Source organism: Alligator mississippiensis, chromosome 5 (genome assembly GCF_030867095.1).
Source record: "Alligator mississippiensis isolate rAllMis1 chromosome 5, rAllMis1, whole genome shotgun sequence".
NCBI lineage: Eukaryota > Metazoa > Chordata > Crocodylia > Alligatoridae > Alligator > Alligator mississippiensis.
The window spans coordinates 75,750,894-75,772,121 of NC_081828.1; the positions used below are offsets into that span (position 1 = coordinate 75,750,894).

Sequence of the window (21,228 nt, forward strand, 5' to 3'; positions counted from 1 at the left end):
ACCTGGCCACATGCAGTGTGATAAGACAAGGAATAAGCCACAACAATATTATACTAAATATGTGTAGTAACTTTGTGGCTGGTTCCTATTATGCCTTTAATTGAATAATGCCCAGCCTCTGGAGCACACTGAAACCTTTCAAGACTCTTGTGTGCTTCAGGGGCTGGGAGGGCCCCTCAGTTGATGGAGACTCCCAGCCAGGGACTGCATCATGCGCTCCCATGGCTGGGAGCCCTGGTCACGTAATGGAGCCCGCAGCCAGGATGAATAGGCTCCTCTGGCTGGAAGCTACGATCATCCAACTGGGGCATATCCAGAGGAGCACAGGGAGCCAAGCTTGCTACTTTCTGGTGCAGGGGGAGCCAGGGATCAGGTAGTATGGTATGATGGGATCTGATGTGGGCTCCTAACCATGCATCTGTGGCATGGCAGGCCCATTTGACACATATCAGTAATGGCCTTCTGCCCACAGAACAAGGGTTAGCCCCCACTGCTAATAGATGGGGCGATTGAGTATGTGCCAAATTAATTTTTTTGGACAAATAGAAAACCAGGTAAAGGAGTAATGGTCACAGGTTCAAAACAAATGCACTGTAACTGGATGCAAGGCTCAGGGACCAGACCACAGCTTCAGGCCCTTAAAAGTGATAACCTGCCTGCTGGGGGAGAGGGAGGGACAGACAGACATCATGGAGGGATGGACACCAGCTGCCTATTATATTAGTGCCTGGCCTAGAAGTTGATCCTCCAAGAGAGGGGAGCTGCAGGGAGAAAAGAGGGTGGTGCAAAGATGGCAGCATCCAGCACCTCTGGGTCTGAGAAAGGACTGGGGCTGTGGGTTAACCCTTTGCTGGCTGTATGCTTGTGTGTTCCTTACTGAAGCTGTGCCCTGTGGGGCAGGGCTGCCCAAGCAAGCGCAATATAAAAGCTGGGTAACAACCTGCTCCATGCGCCAAGTGGGGACACCAAGCAGAGCATGCTGGACAGTCCCCGCTGGCCCTGAAACAAGTCCAAGGAACCAGTGGATGCTGCCCAGTGTGAATGGACAAGGGCCGGGGACCCCTGCAGTCCTGGAGGTCCTCCTGGCTGGAGCTGCCTCCCTGGGCAGAGGGACTGCTCGCTTCTGCGGCCTGGCAGGCCTTAGATCCCTTCGCACCGTTACTGTTAGCCTCTGCCAGGGGCAGGGGGAGAAAATTGTCACTGCAAAATGAAACACGTTTGCCCTCCCCCCCGGCCGGCCGCCCGGCCCACTGTCCCTGGAGCTGGCCGGCCCACTGTCGCTGGTGGCACAGCCGGTGCGATGTGACTGGCACATCTGGCTTCGCTCCCCAGGCGCCCACTTGGGTCTGGGCGGGCCGGGAGCGCCCTTTAGTCCGGGCCGAGAGCGATGCATGACATGGAGGGGGGGCACCTGTGACTCGGCTTCTTCCTGCCTCAGTGCCACCCCCGGGCTGAGGACTGCGCGGCCGGCTCCTGCTCCCGCGCGCCCAGGGGGCACGTCTGAGCTGGCGGTGCGTGGGTGGGAGCCGCGGGGCCGCCCATTGGTCTCTGGGGCAGCCGCAGCCCGGCTCGGGGCGCGGGCGGGCCCGGGGCGGGGAGGGTTAACACCAGCGAGCCGGGCGCTGGCTCCGGTGCAGAGCGGCCCTGGAGGACCGCTGGGGGGCACGGGACCTTCCTGCGCTCCCCGGCGCATCTCCCCGCGCGGAGCCGGCCCGGCGGCGGCGCAGGTGGGGGCGGCGCGGGGCACCCCTTCTCCGCGGTGAGGCGGCGCGAGGCGAGGCGGGGCTCCCGGCCCTGCCTCAGTTTCCCTCCCTGCGCGGCAGGACGGGCAGCTTCGGTTGCGCCTGGCGGGGGCCGGGGGCGCGGTGTCCTCCAGCTGGGCTGGCATCGGCGTGGGCAGCTGGGGGGCGCAGGGCCGGTGCGCGGCTTCTCGCCCCCAGCCCAGCCCTGGGGACCGAGTCGCCGCTGTCGGGTGCGAGCCAGCGGCAGCCCCGGTGTGGCCTGGCCCGGGGCCTTGAGGAAGGGCCGGGGCCAGCGGCGACCTGTCTGGCTGGCAGAGGTGGGTGGGCACGAGCCGCCTGCGGGCTGTTCCGCTCTGTCTGCAGGGCTCCTGGGGCAGCAGCGACAGGGGCAGGGGTGAGGGTCAGAGGTTAATACCAAGTGCTGCGAGGAGGAACTGGGCCAGCAGCGGGAGGCCGTTCTCTGCGGTTCCTGAAATGGAGCCGAGCCCATGAGCTGGAGGCAGGTGCAGGGCTTTGCCTAGGGATCCCACAGAACATACCTGGGGGAGAGCAGTGCCCATGCTGTAAAGCGGCTCTCTTCTCTTCTTGTGGAAGCGATTCAACTCTGTAGCATAGGCTTCACATGGGGAGCACAATAATGGTTGCTAAATGCAGCTAAGCTGTATCCTGGAATAGCATGTCTGCACAGGGAGCTACCCTGTTTATTTTCCCTGTATAGACAAACCTGGGGAAAGTGCTGGGCAATGATTCCTGAAGGCAGAGCTCCTGCTGTGTGCCCTTTGATCACCTCTGTTCAAGGACTGGGGTACTTGCACATAGATGGGTGTAAGTGAGCAACTTGCACTAAAAACTACACAGGCTCTGCCTCTGCTGATTTCTCCTGTTATAGGAAGCTGATATGCAAGGGCCTGTCTCTTATGTCACATGTCAAAGAGGTGTTGCTGTGAAATGAATTGGGAGTATTTTGCACTATCTACCAGTTCTGGCTGATGTTAACCGACTTGGTACAATGAAAATTGCTGTACTTCTGCATCCTCTTTGCATATCAAACGTGGGCTTGGCAGGGCTGAACAAAGTCCAGGCCAGACCAGGGACAATGGAGGGTCATTAATAGTCAACAACGGGGTGCACAAGCTTCTGGATGATGGGTTTACTTGAGCTGGGAGAAGCCACTTCTTCCTCTTGTTTGAAGGGAGATAGAGTAGCAAATTACCAGTCACAAGAGGGAAGTGGCAAAGAAGGGCATCAAAAGGGTTTACAAGGGATGTCTGTGGGGAGAAACACAGGAAGCTTCAGGCTGGCGGGGGAGTGAGAGCTGAGTTTGGTAATTAGAGAAGAGATGGTGGCTGTTCAGAGTCAGAGCAGATGACCTGCCGCTGGCCTGTCTTTTGAACCTCATGTGAATGCTCTGAGACTCCCAGAAGGAAGAGAGAACTCATGATCTCTCATGATCTGTAGCCTCTTGTGCTTCATTGCTTTTACTTAAAAAATCAGGTGCTAAGTTAGGATATCTGTGAACCAGAAAGCTCACGTTCTTGAGGCTTTGGGAAGGGGGGAATTTAAGATTTGATGGGAATCTGAGGGGTTGTACTGGACCCTGGTCATGGACTGAATGGGTAGCAAGCTTCTTTTTATGGGAGGCTACGGGAATGATGGCAGGCAGAGAAGTCCCAAGAAGGCAGGACCTAGACACTGCTCAGATGCTAGAGGCTTAAAAGCAGCTGGGGGTACAGCTTTTGCAACCCTTGACAGCAGTGTGGTAAGCACCCAAGGAGGAGTGCTCAGCCAGGTGTTGTCAGCACACTGATGTTGGTACAGCATGCAGGTGTTGGAACAAGGATACTCATACACAAAGGATCAAACACACTTGCATTGAAGGGTCCAGTATCTTTCCAGGGATATGTTGTTTTTTTCCATGTCAGGAGGCATATACTAGCAAGGTACCCAGCCTGTGGTACAGGGAAGAGGCAGTTGCAAGCCTATGGGATGTTTTGCTTTTCCCAGTCCTTTGGTTGTGAGCTCATCTCTTTTCCTTTCCCCCTGCAGCAGCATTTCCAGTGCTTGGACTTGACAAAGTGCAGTTCCGGATGAAGCAAGGGGAGGAGCCTCATCCTGTGGGTTTCTTAGACTCCAAGGAGAGGGTGATCCAGGGAGCCATGTGCACAGGTGAGGGACACACTTAATCCATACAGAAACCTGTGGTGGAATCGTACGGAAGTAGGGATGGAAGGGACCTCCAGAGGTCATCTAGTCCAACCTGCTTGAGGCAGTATCATCTCTATTCAGGCCATCCCAAACACATTCTTGTTTAATTTATTACTAAAATTGCATGGGAAACCCTGTCAGAAGAGAAGGTGGCAAAAAAAAAAAAAATCTGGTCAGAAAAGAGAATGTAATTTAATCCCAAATTGGGATGGAATGCCAAAATTCTGGTTTCTTTTTGGGAAATGCAACTCTGACTTGGCCAAGCACTTCATTTTAAAGAATTTGACAGTTTTCCTTTAGAATTTAACCGGGCTTTCTATTTTAAGTTTAAGAGTGTGTGTGTGAGAGAGAGAGAGACAGACAGACTTCCATTTTAGAATAGAATATTGTTTTGAAATGAAAAATATTTTGTGTGTGTGTTTTCAAAATGTTTTTCCTGTTTGTTTTTGTTTTTTTCCCCCTCCTCAAAGCTTCGAGGTCTTCAGGTCATGTGTTATCTCACATAATCATAATTTTCTTTTATTAGTGTGTTCATTTTTTTAAAAAAATGTCAGTTTCTTGCAGTTGTGGTTGCTGGGGAGGACAGGTTGAAAATATAATTCCTAAAGCCTGGAAAAAATCCCACATGTTTAACCCCTAAATCAATATGTAAAAACTATTTTATGATTTCTGACCCAATCTCTTGGTCTCTTGGGACCTGATCCATGATAGTAACAACACTTACAAGAAAGTACTACTGTAGATCTCAAAGCACTTTGCCGAGGAGGTTGGTGTCATCATCCCCGTTTTACTGAGTGGGGGCAGAACAGGCTCAGAGCCAGGTAAGTGAAGACTCTAAACATCACCTAGCAGGCTGGTGGCCAAGTTGGAAATAGCTCCAGAGCAGTTGATGGGGAAACTAGAGCATGAAGATTGAATGCTTGGGTTTGACAAGACTGAGTCTGCCTAGGGATGGAGCTGGCTTCACTGAAGGGAACTTGGCTTGGTCTCACCTGTGCTTGTTTTTCTTATCTGAACAACCATGACTTCTAGGAGATAATGGGTATAAGAACCAAACTTATATCTTCTTCCCAGCCACCTCAGCCATTCCCATCCATCTCCACTAACAGCCCATTCTTCCCCAGTTGAATTTCATAGATTTCATAGATCTTAGGGCTGGAAGGGGCCTCAGAAGATCATCAAGTCCAGCCCCCTGCCCCAGGGGCAGGAAGTTGGCTGGGGTCATAGGATCCCAGCAAGAAAAACATCCAGGTTTCTCTTGAAGGCGTTCAAAGTAGGTGCTTAAACCACATCTGGCGGCAGGCCATTCCAGACCTTGGGGGCTTGGACAGTAAAGAAGTTCTTCCTTATGTCCAGCCTGAAACGGTCTTGCAGGAGTTTATAACCATTCGACCTTGTAATCCCTTGGGGCGCTCTGGTGAATAAACGTTCCCCCAGGTCCTGTTGAACACCCCTTATAAACTTATAGGTGGCCATCAGGTCACCCCTGAGCCCGCTCTTTTCCAGGCTGAAAAGCCCCATGGCTCTTAGCCTATCATCATAAGGTCTGTTTTCCTGATCTCTGATCATGTGCGTGGCTCTCCTCTGGACTCTCTCAAGCTTCTCCACATCCTTTTTGAATTGTGGAGCCCAAAACTGGATGCAGTACTCCAGCTGTGGCCTCACCAAGGCCGAGTACAACGGGAGAATGATGTCCTGGGATTTGGTTGAGAAGCATCTATGGATGCAAGCCAGCATTTTGCTTGCTTTACTGGCTGCAGCATCACATTGCAGGCTCATGTTCATCTTGTGGTCAATCCTGACCCCCGAGTCCCTCTTGTCCGTAGTGTTAGTCAGCACAGCACCGCCAAGCCTATAGACATGCTGCAGGTTTTTCCTCCCAAGGTGGAGAACCTTGCATTTTTCAGTGTTAAACACCATCAGGTTCTCATCTGCCCATTTCCTGAGCCTGTCAAGGTCAGCCTGGATCACCCTCCTGTTCCCAGGTGTGGATGCTTTACCCCAAAGTTTGGTATGATCGGCAAACTTGGCCAGTCCGCTTCTGACTGCAATGTCCACATCATTAATGAAGAGGTTGAATAAAATAGGTCTAAGGACAGAGCCTTGAGGGACCCCACTGGTCACAGGGCACCATGACAATTGACTTCCGTCAACCACCACCCTCTGGGTCTGACCACGGAGCCAATTCCCCAGCCAGCGGATCGTGGTGGACCCGAGGCTGCAGTTGGCCAGTTTTGCCAAAAGGTGATCATGGGATACCAATTCTACGGCTTTTTTAAAGTTGAGATTTACGACCAGGTGACCCATCACCTGGACAAGGGAGAAGAAATTGATGTCGTATAAGGAAATGAGATTGGTCAAGCCAGATCTACCCACAACAAACCCATGCTGGCTGTCCCTCAGGGTGTTGCCATCAGCCAGTCCGTTAAGAATGGCCTTTTTAATAATCTTTTCTAAGACCTTCCCCAGGATAGAGGTCAGGCTTATGGGCGTGTAGTTTGCTGGATCCACTTTTCTCCCTTTCTTGAATATAGGCACCACATTGGCCTTCTTCCAATCACTGGGCACTTCTCCAGACCGCCAGGAGCTCTCAAAGATCCATGCCAGGGGCCGAGCTATGATGCTAGCCAGCTCCTTGAGTACTCTGGGGTGTAAATTGTCAGGACCGGCTGACTTGAAGGTGTCTAGCCTCTCAAGCTGTTCCTTCACAAGGTCAACATTGATGGAGGGCAAGGAACCACCCTCACTTAGGCGTCCCTGTCTCGTAACATGGGACTTGTGAAAGACTGATGCAAAGTACCCATTTAGCAAGTTGGCTTTTTTCTGGGCATTGGTCATCAGTTCTCCGTTTTGGTTTAGCGGAGTCCAGTGTTGCCCTTGCTTTTCCTCCGGCTCCCCACATATCTAAAAAAAAGACTTTTTATTGTCCTTGATACTTGTAGCCAGTTGGAGTTCCATGACAGCCTTGGCTTTCCTGGTTTGCTCCCTGCAGGTCCGGACCAGTGCAGAGTATTCCTCCTTGCTGGTGGATCTTATCCTCCATCCTTTGTAGGTCTGTCTTTTTAGAAGCAGGAGGACCGCTAGTTCCCTGGAGAGCCAAGGGGGCTGCTGTACCCTCCTGCTGCCTGTCCTCCGAGAGGGAATAGCCTTAGCTTGTGCATCTAGAATCGCTCCCTTGAGGAGCAGTCACTCTTCCTGGACTCCCCTCCCTTTGGGATCGTGGTCCCTTTGGGCCTCACTGACAAGTCTCCTGAGCTTGTCAAAGTCAGCCATCCTGAAGTCGAGGACCTCTGTACTGCTGACTGACTTGACATCTTTTCGGCGGATGGTGAAAGGTGATCAGCTCGTGGTCGCTGTCACCCAGCTTCCCTTCGATCGTTAGGTCGCTGATTAGGTCGTCCCCGGTTGCCAGTACCAGGTCAAGCAGTGCTTTGCCTCTTGTTGGCCCGTAGACTTCTTGAGTCAGATAGAGCTCATCCATGCACTTGAGGAAGCTTTGTGACTGTTCGGATTTGGCCAAGCGCTCTTCCCATGATATGTCCAGGTAGTTCAAGTCTCCCGTGACAACCATGGACCGGGAGCATGCGGCCTCAGCCAATTCCCTGGCGAACTCCTGGTCAATCTCTTGATTCTGGGAGGGAGGTCTCTAGTAGACTCCCACCATTGTATCTCCTGTGCCGTGTTCCCCACAGATTTTAACCCAGAGGGTCTCTAGTCGTCCACCCTGGGTGCTGATGTCGGCTCGTAGGGACGTGTAGCTGTCCTTGACATAGAGAGCTACACCTCCACCCCTTTTGTCCACTTGATCCCTCCTGTACAGGGTATAGCCATCTATACCCGTGGTCCAGTCATGGGTGGAGTCCTACCAGGTCTCCGTTATCCCTATGACATCGTAGTTGTTTGTGTTGAGGAGGAGGACAAGTTCCTCCTGTTTATTCCCCAAGCTCCTGGCATTGGTGTACAGGCATGCAGGTGTCCCCTTGGGGGCCCTTGCCTTGCCCGCAGCTTGCTTTACAGCTGGGGCAGGGGTAAGCTCCCTTAAGTGCCTTGGCCTGCTGGCTTTGCAAGGGTTGCTCAGCAGACCAACAGTGGCAGTAGTGCCCCTTCCATCCCCCGCCAGGCTTAGTTTAAAGCCTGGTGGAGCAGGTCAGCCAGTCTGGCTGAGAAGAGCCTCCTCCCCAGTGGAGAGAGGTGGAGGCTGTCCCTTCCCAGCAGCTCACTGCCCCTCTCACCAAAAAGCGGACTGTGGTCATGGAAGCCGAAGCCTTCCCAGTGACACCAGAACCGCAGCCTTTGGTTCACTACCTGGATCCTGCTCTCCCTCCTCAGCCCATAGCCTGAATCTGGAAGGATCGAGGAAAACGCCACCTGCGCCCCCAACCCCTTAAGCCCCACTCCCAAATCCCTGTAGCACCTCATGACCCGGCTGGGAGGGTTCCGAGCTATGTCATTGGTGCCCGCATGGATGAGGAGCATAGGGTAGTGGTCAGTAGGCTGGAGGAGTTTAGGGATCTTCTCTGCAATGTCTCGGATATAGGCTCCCGGGAAGCAGCAAACTTCCTGAGCTGAGGGGTCGGGGTGGCAGATTGCTCCCTCTGTCCCCCTCAGGATAGAGTCTTCCATGACAAACACTTTGCGTTTTGTCTTGGGGATTGTGGGGGCGGTAACTACAGTTGAGCCTGTGTTGCCTGCGGGAGCTGGCAACTTAGCAGGCTGCTGGGGTTTGTACCTGTTGCAAAGCTCCAGCGGGGCAGGGGCCTTGGTGCGGCGGGCCTTGGGGCCCTTGACCACCTTGGTCCAACCCCATGGCTGGACAGAATGGGAGGTCTCTGGGTCCTCCCTTGTCCTGGAGGGAGACTGTAGTCTACCCTCTGTCTTCTTGGGGAGAAGGGCCTGGCAGTAGGAGTCTGTCTCCTGCTTGCAGTCCCTGATGGCACGCAGTCTCTGGACTGTGGCCTGGAGCTCCTCCAGCTGGTGTGCCAGAGACCCCAGTAGGGAGCAGACCCCACAAGGAGAGGTGGCCATGCTCCTGGGCCCCAGAGCCTGAAAAAGCGACAGGCAGCCCCCGCAGCCAAGAGCCAGGGGCTCCATCTGTGTGGAGCCTGGAACCATGGGCTCTGTCTGGGTGGAGGTCTCTCAGGTGCTAGAGGAGGGGGGCCACAGACCCTGAGGGGACCCTCGGGGTGCAGCCTGTGTCCATCTGTGTCATGCCGCTGGTGGGCTGGCTATGGCTGGGACTGGCTTCCCTGGGGGGCCCACAAGCAGGGCTGCGGGCCCTCTTGCTCCCCCTCCTGCATGAACTCCGCGCTAACTCACGCGCCGGGCAGACAAGAGTGCCTGTTTGTGCAGCCTGTTCGCACGGCTCTGGTTGCGTGGCTCCCTGGGGGGGCTGGGCAAAGTAGGGGCCAGGTTGGGGTGAGACCCTCCCCAGTTCCTACTCAGCTGCCTCCTGCAGCTGAGCTGGGCTAGTCCCCTCCCACCACGGGCCCTGCTTACCTCTGGCTGCTGCTGGGGGTCAGCGGTGGTCTCCGCAGCAGTTGGGGGTCACTGGGGGGCTTTGGGGTGTGGGGGTGCGACAGGCTTTCACCTGTGCATCTCGTGCCGCTCCCTAAGCCTCAGAAGTGACGTGCTGAAGGAGTGACTTGTTTCTTTGCCTCCCACAGGTGCTAGAAGCAGACAGGAGCATGAGGAGCTGTGTCCCCAGGAGCAGTTGGTGGAGCCCCACAGGATGTTGTTAGGAGGACCAGAAGTGGATAAACCTCAGGACCCAGACCTGGACCTCTCCTGGAGAAGCAAGGCTGAGGTTGGGGGTGCTCAGGGCAATACTGTGGAGGAGAGGCTGGGCTGGAGCCCTGCCCATGAGCTGTCCTGGGCGAAGGACAGTGAGCAGGGGGACTCCCCTGACCAAGCCCTGTCCTATGCTGGAGGCTCCACACCCCGCCCTTGCCAGGGGAAGCCCTACAAGTGTACAGAATGTGGGAAGGGCTTCAGCCAGAGCTCCCATCTGATGCGTCACTTGGGCACACACACAGGTGAGAAGCCATACAAGTGCGCAGCCTGTGCTAAGAGCTTTACCCAGAACTCCAACCTGCTGCAGCACCAGCGCATGCATACAGGTGAGAAGCCCTACCACTGCCTACAGTGTGGCAAGCGCTTCAGCTGGAGCTCCAACCTCATTCAACACCAGCGCCTGCACACTGGCCAGAAGCCCTTTCAGTGTGCCCAGTGTGGTAAGCGCTTCTGCGAGAGCTCCCGCCTCCTGGAGCACCAGCGTACCCACACTGGGGAGAAGCCCTACCGCTGCCCACAGTGTGTCAAGAGCTTCAGCCGCAGCTCCCACCTCATCCGCCACCAACGCATTCACACCGGCGAGCGTCCCTACCAGTGTGCCCAGTGTGGCAAGGCCTTCAGTCAGAGCTCTGCCCTCCTCATACACCATGGGACCCATGCAGGCAAGATGATATGAGTGGGCAGCCTCTGTTACAGGGTTGGGGTCAGGGGGGACCTGGGAATCATGCCTGTGCCTCACTAAGTGCTGGGGAGCCCCTCCAGGGAGGGGCAGTGATGGTGAAAATGTGCCTGGTCAAAGGGAGGGGCTTTGAGTGCAGCTCAGACCTGAATACATGTTGGGGAAAGCCACATGGATGCATGAGCAAATGCTTTTCAGAGAAGGTTGCCTGGCTTCTGTTATCCATCAGATAATTTCCATGTGGTGGTGACCATGGTTGTGTGTTTGACTCGCTCTTATTCCAGTATAGCCTTTACTGTGTTTTGGAGAGTCCACCTGGTCATGTGGTTATCATCTTTCCACAGGAATTCAATACACATCAGATAATCCATGCATAGAAGTAATTGGAGACATGGGGATAAGCTCATTCTGGGCAAGTGAAGCACTTATTATACATGAGTGAATTCAAGTGGGATGGTGACTTCAGCCACATGTAATAAATGCACATTAGAGAATCTATATATAACACTTACTGGATACCTTGAAGAATGACTTTCATGCGAGTTTGGTGCTTACTGCCTTTGAATAATCAACGCATAATAGTGACCACAGACAGATAGCAAGTAGTTCTGTGTGCATTCAATGCTGCTTATGTTTTGGAGGATCCACAGTCATATTGTGACTTAGCTCAGTATTTATTATACATCAAAGAATCCATATGTGACTTTGGCCCTGGGGATGAATGGCTTCTATTTGAACCAACACTTAATACTTGTCAGAGAATCCATGCAGGATGGTGACCAATGCGTGCTTTGTCAACTCAGTGCTTATTACTTGCTGGAGAATCTACACTTATCAATGAGCATGAACAGATGGCAAATGGCTTCCAGAGAATTGAGAGAATCCACAGTTGGGAGGAGAAGAGACTAAGTTTATCCACGTGGAATAAACTTTATTGTGATTTCTCAGTTTACTGCAGGTCCTCAATGAAGAAAAAGCCCTGCCAGCAGAACGGGGCTTAATCTGCGTATGAATTGCACCTGTTAATACCTTAGATACCTACACAGTGAAAACCATGGGAGAAAAGCCTGTGTTTTGTGTGTTTGCATACGCTGGGAGGAGGTGTTATAAATGGCAGGGACTGCTGGGGAGAGCTGGGGGATGGGGAGTGAAATCACTAAGCCAGAGGAAGGGGTATAGGTTGTAGCTGTGTTGGTCTAAGATATAGGCAGACAAAGTTCTTTGGATAAATCTGATATTTTTTTTATTAGGCTAACTCAAATAGTTGGAAAAAATTTTCTTTGTAAGCTTCTGGGTACAAATACCCTTTGTCAGGCTGAGGAAGTGTCTGCAGTTGGTCTGTGCTCTTCCTGGATGGAATAGTAAACCAGAGAAAAGCACTTACTCAGGAAATGAGTTCTTCACCCAGCTGGAGGCACATGAGGATTTACTCTGAACTTCTGCACCCAAGTCTGGCATTGCAGTTTGGGGCAGAAGTGGTGCTGGAGGCTGTGGGAGAAATGCTACCTTTGCAGAATGGGCCAACATGCGACCAAGGCTCAACTGGAGCCTTAGTGTAAGGGTGTAGGTAGGTCTAATGTTGTGGATGTATTTTGTCTTGGGCTTGCGTTTCTTCTCCTTGGTGTATTTTGCATATTGCTGCCAGTACTGCCAACCACCTCTTGCTGAAGGGACTGTTTTGTGGGATCAAAGGCTTGCATGCATGTTACCACCTATAGCAGAAGAAAGGTCCAGCAGAAGACAGACGTTTTTCTCCTTTCTCTCCTTACCCCACTCCCCCCACAGCCATTGAGTTTCATGAACTGGACAAGAAATGAAGGAACTCAGTGGATCCATTGGGAGGCTAAAGAACAAGGAGACATTCTACACCTAAGGTACTGACTGATGGTGGCTGCACAATGGAGTATAGATGGAAACCATGGCCAAATAGGTATGGGCCTGAATGCATGTAGGGCTTGCTAAAAACACAATGGTGAAGTTAGGCTCTGAAGGAGACCCCATCTTTCATGAGTAACAGCAATGGATCACTCCCTGAGTCCTTGTCTACATAGGTTTGGCATAGCTGTGTCAGCTAGTGACATGGAAAGATTGCACCCTGTTGCTGACAGCTATACTGGCAGAACCTTCCCAGGGTGAACTTTGCTCTGCCAGCAGAAATGAGGTGTCTTACAAGCTTCTGTCTTCAGAGCTGCATCTTCTGCAGGAGGCTTGAAGCTGTAGTAAAAGCAGCTACGGCTTTGACACAGCTGTAGAATTGGGAGTGAGTGGTTTGTTGCTGCCTTCCATGGAGCTAATAGTCTTTCCTGGGGCCCCTATTATTCTCAGCCCTCTCTAAAATTGATGAGGTTGCAGCAAGTGACTGGCAGCTGTAATTCTTTGCCCAAAATTTGGAGTTACTTCTCATTCAGTTTCATTCTTCCTGTTTCAATGTTTATTTAATAAGGGCTATTAGGGGTGCACCAATAAAGATTTTCTTGACTGATACTTTTAGTTGATTACTAACCAACCATATTGGCCAATGCTGATCCGATAATCGATTTTCTTTAAAATTCAAGGCATTTTAAAATACTAACATAAACCTGTCCTGCATCACATGTATCAGCATCCCTGCACTTAAAAATGGTGGGGGTGGTGCTTACACTAAAGCTTGTTGAATTAGCTTCAGTTCAAGTGCTGCCACCACCATTTATAAGTGCGGAGATGCCTTTAAATGGAGGAGAGCTGAGCTGAGCGAGGTGAGGGCAGATGCGGGCTGCCCACTGTGAGCTCAGGGCTCTCTGCTCTGCTTCCTTTGCCCTGGGAGCCCCTCGCTGGTGGGGGGCACAACTCGCTGGGGTAGCGGTGGAGGCAGACTGTTGCTGGGAGTGCCGGGGGCACATGGCTCCCAAGGGAAAGGCAGCAGAGTGAAGAGTCCTGAGCCCACAGCAAGCATCCTGCATCTAACCCACACATAAACCTGGGGGGGGCACATGCCCTCTCCCCCCCCATGCCTTCCCTGGGGGGTGCATGCAGTGGGGTGGGACCCACCTTCCTTCCCTATGCCCCCTGGACAAGCCATTCATGGCTCTGTCCAACTCCCTGCCCAGGTCCTGTGTCCCATGCACTGCCTTGGGTGGGCAGCACCCCCAGCCCCTGTCTGCCCCATTCCCTCCCTCACCATGGGGGCCTCAGTCTGCCCCTTCCCTGCCATAGACTTATCTGCAGGGAGCTGATCTCCACACTGCCCGACTGTATTTCTGGCCACATGCATGTGTGAAGTTGTGCACGTGCATGTAGCGTCCCCCGCATCTCGCTCCTGGCAGCCCCAAGCAGGACCCCTTGCAGGCTAGAATGCTGCCTGCCTGCAAGAAGAAACCCACTGTTTCCCGAAGGAACCCAGGCTCCTGGGGGGTGCCTGACCCTGTGGGGGAGAGGGAACCCAGGTATCCAGAGCATTGGCCAGAAGGCATAATTATCAGTCAACATTATAGGTTACAGTGGTCAAAAAAAGCTGATAGCTGATAATATAATTTCCCCTTTTATTGGTGGGGATCTGATAGGCAGCCGATATATCAGTGCACCTCTTAAGAGCTGTACCTGAGCACGTGGTCCTTTAAGGGGAATGATGTACTGGCCAGGTACAATACAGGGTTTATAGTGCAGAATGTAAATATCCCTAGCTAATATTTCTGTTTTTGGGGTGGGGATGGAAGTGGACTGGATGGTGGTGGGGTGGGAGGAAGGTGAAAGACTGAATGATCATGCCTGATCTCAAATAATAATAATTAAATTGTGATTTTAAAATCCAACTGCAGGGAGGTGGTATAAAATGGTACTTCCTTTGCCTAGAAAGATGAAACTGGTTGTTAGTCCAGAGTGGGCCTCTGCTCCCCAGTACTTTTCTCTCCTATGGCCCCTGGTTTATTTCCCAAGATATTGCTAACAAGTCTTTAGGCTGGATAAAAAGGACATGTGGTACAGTGCTTCTATGGAAAAATTGCTTGGGAATCAACTTTTAGGACCTTCCATTTTCTCTCTAGACTTTGCAGTTCAAAGGCTTCCTTCTAGTTTAAATTCCAGCTCATTCACTCAATTCAAATATATACCTATGGTTGTTGTGAGCATCACTCCTATCTTTCTTTTCTCTGAAGCCCTGAGTCACAAAAGTTGTCTTTTCTTTTAAAAAAGGAAAACGCTTTAACGAGTTGGCTAATATGAATCATGGTAGCTAATAAAATTATGAAGAACTTGTATGAATGAATTGAAAAATAAAAGAATGTGTTCTTAACCTGAGTTTGCCAAGGCTAGTTTGCTGTGATTTAACCTTGGGTTGTTAGTTCTTTTGAGTGAACTTGAGTTAAAGACCATTCTCCCCACCCCATGTCAGTTTGTCTCTTTGGAGGGATCTCTGGATGTGACTTGAGAATAATGATAGATGTATTACAGTGAACTGTATTTTGTGCATTCATCTGCTTCCCAACACAGCATTCTTTCTTGCTTGGGCTCTGTTTAAATTGGATGCTTATATTGATCTCTGTAAGGTGGCTACTGGGAATTGCCTATATGTTATTGGAGTCACGCAATCTTCCTTATGGATATATTTAATGTAACTCTGACTTCATGACTGTGTATAAGTATCTTCACAAGGAGAAATACCAGCCTCCTAAAGAGTTTTTAAATCCAGTAATGAAAGGCAGAACAAAGATTCATGGCTAGAAGGTTGAATCCAGACAAATCTGAATTGGAAATTAGACTTTTTTTGTTCAGTGGCTAACCACTGGAACAAATGCCAAAGGACAGCACTGGTAGATTCTCTCTAAATTGTGACATAGGTGCTTTTCTGGCAGATGATTAGCCAAACACACAGCTTGAGCTGAAATTTCTGTTTTATTTCCATCTGTTAGGTCACCAGTAACAACTGGGGTTAAAAGAAGCCTTAGCACTCATTCTTGGTTGATGTTTTAGTACAAGGTAGCCATGGCTGAGTACAAGGTAGCCAATCTGCAACATGGGTGCCACAAGTGGCATGGGCAGCCTCTGTTTGGCCCATGTCAGATTGGGGAGGGTACAGGCAGCACAGTGGCAGATAGGGCAGGGAGTTGAAAGCAGAGCATTAGATCAGGCAGGGAACATAGGGCAGGAACCAGAAAAAAGAGCAGCAGCTTGATAAGGGAAGAGAAAGCTGAGCAGACACTGAGCAAGGGAAAGGGATCTTAGTGCCACTTGGGGAAGGGTGTGGGGCTAATTTGGGGCATGCCTGCCAAAAACAGGTTGATCCTTGCTGGTTTATTATTTACCAAGCATTTGGTTGTATCGAAGTGCCTCGGATTCCAAGACAGTCTCCCATCCCTGTAGAATCCACAACTAGGGCTGCTTAGCTTCCCCACTTTAAACAAGATGAAGTGCATTCAGTACAGCATGACTGTTTTCATTTGAGAGGTAATGCAGCAAAATATTTTGGGCTCTACAAGTAGTCAGGCTGGATGACCTAAAAAGACCCTTTGTAGTCTTAATACCTGAGACGTCTCAGATGGTGCCTTTTCATCTTCAGTTATAAATCCAGAAACTCCAAGGCATGATAAAAACAATTTGGCCCAGCATTCCTTTAGTGCTGTCACCTCTAGCTTGGGTTTCCTACGTTTTGCCATCGCCGTGATGAGGATGGTGCTGTGCAGTTAATGGAGTGTGCTGTGTCTTGTAAAAACAAATCTACTCGAGAAGCTCTTCTTTTCATTGTTGGCCTGAGGCAAGCCCTGTAGTGCCACTACCCTGAGGCTGGGTTACCAGTTCAACATTTACCTTCCTGTGATTCTACCAGTGAGTCCAGAGGACCTCTGTTAAAGACCTCTTGCTGCCTGGACTGTGCAGCAGGAGTATAGTATCTTAGAACCATTGGATTCAGATGGCAAAGGAAAGCTTCTCTGTCAGCCCACATAGCCAGTGTTGCTTGTGCCCCTGGATCTGGGATGTCATGTTTCCCTCTACCTTTGCCCTGCCAACAGCATCCCTGAACCCCTGAGTTTCCACTTCAGGTCTTTGGTTCAGGTTGCAGTTGGAGGCTGTATGCAATAGCTGCCTGTTAATTGTTTTTCTTTTGCATCTCCCTGGGAACTCTACTTATACATACAGTTTGTTGTTTTTTTAATGAAAACAAAAGGTAAAAATCCTTTTAGGAGGAGTTAGGACTGAAAGAGGCCTCCTGGGCTGCAAAGTTCAGGACTTTCCTCTCTTGGGCACTGTGGTTATGAGTCCTCTCCATAAATAAGTCAAGTTCTGACTTAAGCATTGTTAGGCTGTTTGCTTTCCTGTAGGGAAGCTGATCAAGAATAAGTCATCTGATGCTAGGAACCTTCCAGTTGCTATCCTAATTTTAGATGTGGCCATTTGTCCTTGTGCTAATGTTGTTCTTCAGCTTAAACCATTTTTCTCTCTCCCGTACCATCTTCCCCCATGTTCTCAGAGAAGACAATCCAATCTCCTCTTAGTTTTCCTCTGTCTGTCTCTCTCCCTCTTTCTATTTTGCCAGGCCTGTTCGCAAATAAAAACCTAGGATTCTGGACTAGTCCAGGGATTGACATGACACCTCGTTCCATGAGGGACAGAAAGGCTTTATTTACTGCAAGTATTTAAAATTAAGTCAAGTGAGCCCAAACCAAATCAAAGTCCAGTAATTAGCTATAAGGTGATGATTTCTCACCAAACAGGCGACGAAGAGGCGGTCTGCTTCTTTTCAACTTCTTGAGTAAGTCGGGCGCATCAGCAACTGTTGTCAGAGAGATTTCTCACTCTTGAAGCACGTGCGCTGTTTGCTGTTTTACTGCCTTTTTATACCCTTAATTTAGCATCTTCAAAGCATTCTTTTAGTTGTGTAAATTAAGAGAGAGTCCCAAACAGTAATTGACAGGAAAAACCTGCTCATTACTGGTTATCAGAAATTTCTAATTTGAATGAGTTACCTTCTTCAGTAACAAGAGGTTATCCAGTTTGAACATATCAAGAAACTGATTAACAGCCAGGAAAAACATTCTAAATCAGGAGGAGACATCTATTACCTATGGAGAATGTCTCTTCCTGCACATAAACATGAGTTAGTCGCAAAAGAAATATTTACCATACTAATTAATCAAGGATAGACATTTCATATGGTTATACACCAGACAACTATGAGTCTGCCTGAAATCATTCTGAATATAGCAAGATAAGCTGGAAGAGATACTTCATTATTCCTTCTTAGATGGCCTAGCCATGAACTCACATCCTCTTGCAGTTAGTATTATTATTCTGTATTTTAACTTTTGTGAGTAGGCCCAAGCTTAGCATGAGTTTCAGAGTCATCAGGCTGTGTCCAGCTGTTTGAATATCCTTTGGGCAGATGGAGTTTCAAGGAGTGAAATGCTTGACCTCCTGGCTTTCAGTGAGTCAGGCATCTAAACATCTTTAATGTCTCTGCAGGTTTCTGAGCTGCACCGATGGAGCACTTGCATGGCTGTTGTTCTCCAGAGTTTGATCAGACCCATAATATCTATCTGATGTTAGAAGCTTTCCAGACTGAAAACTCTGTTTTCAGGCTGTGATTGGGGCTGTGGAATAGGAGGTGAAAAACCAGTGGTGTTTGGTCACAATTTCCAAGTAGACAGGAGATGGAACTTTTACAAAAGCCCTTTACCATGTCAAAAGAGTAGGACAAGTCATAGCCGAGGGATCATCCCACAGATACTGCCCATTCTATTCTGTTTGTGTGTTCAGTCCTTACTGTAGAGTTAAATTCAGGATAAATCACTACGATAACCATACTCTGTGTCCATACTGTTATCACCAGCTTCCTTTTCACACTGGTTATACTTGTACAGGAGTAACTCAATTGGACCTGGTTTTCTTCTTGCCGAAATTAGGAAAATCTCTATGAGAAGCAGTGATTCTTTGTGATATCTTTTCAGTTCATCCACCAATCAGGAGGCAGCAGAGGAGTTAAGTCACGCCCCTTTCCTGAGGGGAGGGGGAGAGGAGTTCTTCCCCCCTCCCCCTCCCTGACCTGATTGAAGACTGCAACACTCAGGTCTGGAAAACTTCAGGGGCGGAGCTCAGGACTGTATAAAAGGAGCTACATGCCCAGCATAGTTGGTAGGGTAGGGTCGGAAGGGACCTGAGCAGATCGTCAAGTCCGACCCCCTGCCATAGACAGGAAAGAATGCTGGGGTCAGATGACCCCGGCTAGGTGTCTATCCAGCCTCCTTTTGAAGACCCTGAGGGTAGGAGCGAGCATCACTTCCCTTGAAAGTTGGTTCCAGATCCTAGCCGCCCTGACAGTGAAGTAGCGACTCCTGATATCTAGCTTGAATCTACTCTCATTCAATTTATGGCTGTTATTCCTTGTTACTCCCAGTAGTGCTCGGGGGAACAGGGACTCTCCCATTGCCTGCTGGTCTCCCTTGGCCAGTTTATAGATGGCCACCAGGTCCCCTCTCAGCCTTCTCTTGTGGAGGCTGAACAGGTTTAGGTCTCATAGCCTCTCCTCGTAGATCCCGCCCTGCTGCCCCCGATCATGCGGGTGGTCCTTCTCTGGACCTTCTTGATGTTGTCCACATCCTTCCTGAAGTGCAGCGCCGAGAACTGGATGCATTACTCCATCTGCGGCCTGACCAATAATGTCATATAGCAGGGGAGGATCACCTCCTTGGACCTGCTCGTGATGCATCTGTGGATTCATGACAAGGTGTGGTTAGCCTTCCTGACTGCAACTCCACATTGGCGGCCCATGTTCATCTTGGAATCAATAATGACTCCAAGATCCTTTTCTGCCTCTGCTGATGAAACGGAAGTTCCCCAGCCTGTAGGTATGCTGCTGGTTCTTTCTCCCAAGGTGTAGCATCCTGCACTTGTCAGTTATGAAACCCATCTTATTCTCATCTGCCCACCCCTGTAACCTGTCCAGATCCAATTGCAGCCTGTCCCTCCCTTCTAGCGTCCCCACTTCTCCCCACATCTTAGTGTCATCTGTGAATTTCAGCAAGGTGCTTTTCACCCCCTCGTCCAAGTTGCTGATGGAGATGTTGAACAGTGCGGGCCCAAGGATAGAGTCCTGGGGGACCCCACTGCTCACATCCCTCCAGGTTGAATAGGACCCGTCCACCACCACTCTCTGGGTGCGGCCCTCCAGCCAATTGGCGACTCATCTAATTGTGTAGGCATTGGCACCATGATCTCCTAATTTTTTTAAGAGAATGGGGTGAGAGACAGTGTCGAAGGCCTTCCCAAAGTCCAGAAAGACTACGTCCACCGTGACACCTGCATCCAAGGATTTTGTGACCTGGTCATAGAAGGCCACCAGGTTGGTCTGACAGGACCTGCCTCTAATGAACCCATGTTGGTTGCCCCTAAGCATACACTCCCCTGCTTGCCCCTCGCAGATGTGCACCTGGACAATTTTTACAAAGAGGTTCCCCAGGATTGAGGTAAGACTAACGGGCCTATAATTTCCTGCGTTCTCCTTCCTCCCTTTTTTGAAAACGGGGACCACATTGGCCCTTTTCCAGTCCTCTGGCACATCGCCAGAGCACCACGAGTGCTCGTAAAGCTGTGTCGTGACCTCTGCTAATTTCCTCAGCACTCTGGGTTGGAGATCATCAGGACCTGCTGATCTGAACACATCCAGTCCCACCAGAAGTTCCCTGACTAGGTCCTCTCTGACCCTGGGCCTGGCTGCCCCTCCCCTGGGTCTGTCATGGATCCCGGTGGGGGGGAAGACCTGGTTGCTGCTCAGAAAAATGGAGACAAATTGTTAAATAGGTTAGCTGTGTCATCTGGTTAGACCACCAGATTTCCTAGCGTGTGCTGCAGAGGCCCCATGTTACCCGGTACCTTCTTTTCACCCCCTATGTATTTAAAAAAGAACTTCTTCTTGTCCTTGATCTGGGTAGCTCGTCCCAGTTCCATCTCCGCCTTGGCCTTCCTGACCGCCCTGCTACAGCCCTGAGCAACAGAGGTATAGTCCTCCCTGGTGATGGCCCCTCCCTTCCATTAGGTGTATGCCTCCTTTTTAGCTAGGAGACATTCCTGTATGTTTTTGGTGAGCCATGGGGGCTTTTGCGCCCTCTTGTGCCCTTTGATCTGTGTTGGGATTGCCATCCTTTGGGCTTGGAGGATCGTCTCCTTCAGGAACAACCACTCTTCTTGGACTCCCAACTCCCCAACCCTCCAGGACCTCAGTGCCTCCCTGACTAGTCTCTTTAGTTCAATGAAATCCGCCCTCCTGAAATCCAGGGCTGCTGTCTTGCTGCAGGCCTTTGCCACCCTGCGCTGGCTGGTGAATTCCAGTAGGCAATGATTGCTAATCGCCCAGGTGATTGAGCACCCGTAGTCCCCTCACCAGGTCGTTGCTTGTGGCCAGGACCAGGTCTAATGAGGCATTTCCCTTGGTGGGGCTGTGCACCTCCTGGGTTAGATGGAGGTCCTGTAACATAGCTAGGAACCTACGTTTGCGGTTAGACCTGGCTGACTGCTCTTCCCAGCAAATGTCCGGATAGTTTAGGTCCCCCATGATGACCACATCCTTTGACTTAACTGCCTCCGTGAGCTGACCTGAGAATTCCTGGTCTAGCTCTTCCCCTTGGTTGGGTGGTCTGTAGTAGACCCCCACTGTTAAGTCCCTTTCCCCCCGACTCCCTTGTATTCTGACCCAGAGCACTTCAGTCTGCCCCTCCTCTGACCCAGTGCTGCTCACTGAGGATGTGAATTGTTCTTTGACATAGAGCACCACACCCCTGGCCTTTACTTCCTGTTCTATCCCTCCTGTACAGCCTATAGCCCTTGATGTTCACTGCCCAGTCGTGTGTT

General features: G+C 50.7%; 1 protein-coding gene across 1 annotated transcript in view; it reads left to right on the plus strand.

Annotated features, from left to right (window-relative positions):
- Positions 1 to 14,688, plus strand: part of LOC102563743 (zinc finger protein 436-like) — a 30,598-nt gene extending 15,910 nt beyond the window's left edge. The window contains exons 4-5 of the mRNA XM_059728495.1: positions 9,898 to 10,399; positions 10,761 to 14,688. Coding sequence (XP_059584478.1) covers positions 9,898 to 10,399; positions 10,761 to 10,858 — 600 coding nt within the window. The 3' untranslated portion in view covers positions 10,859 to 14,688. The remainder of the gene's footprint in view (positions 1 to 9,897; positions 10,400 to 10,760) is intronic.
- Positions 14,689 to 21,228: the final 6,540 nt, after the last annotated feature.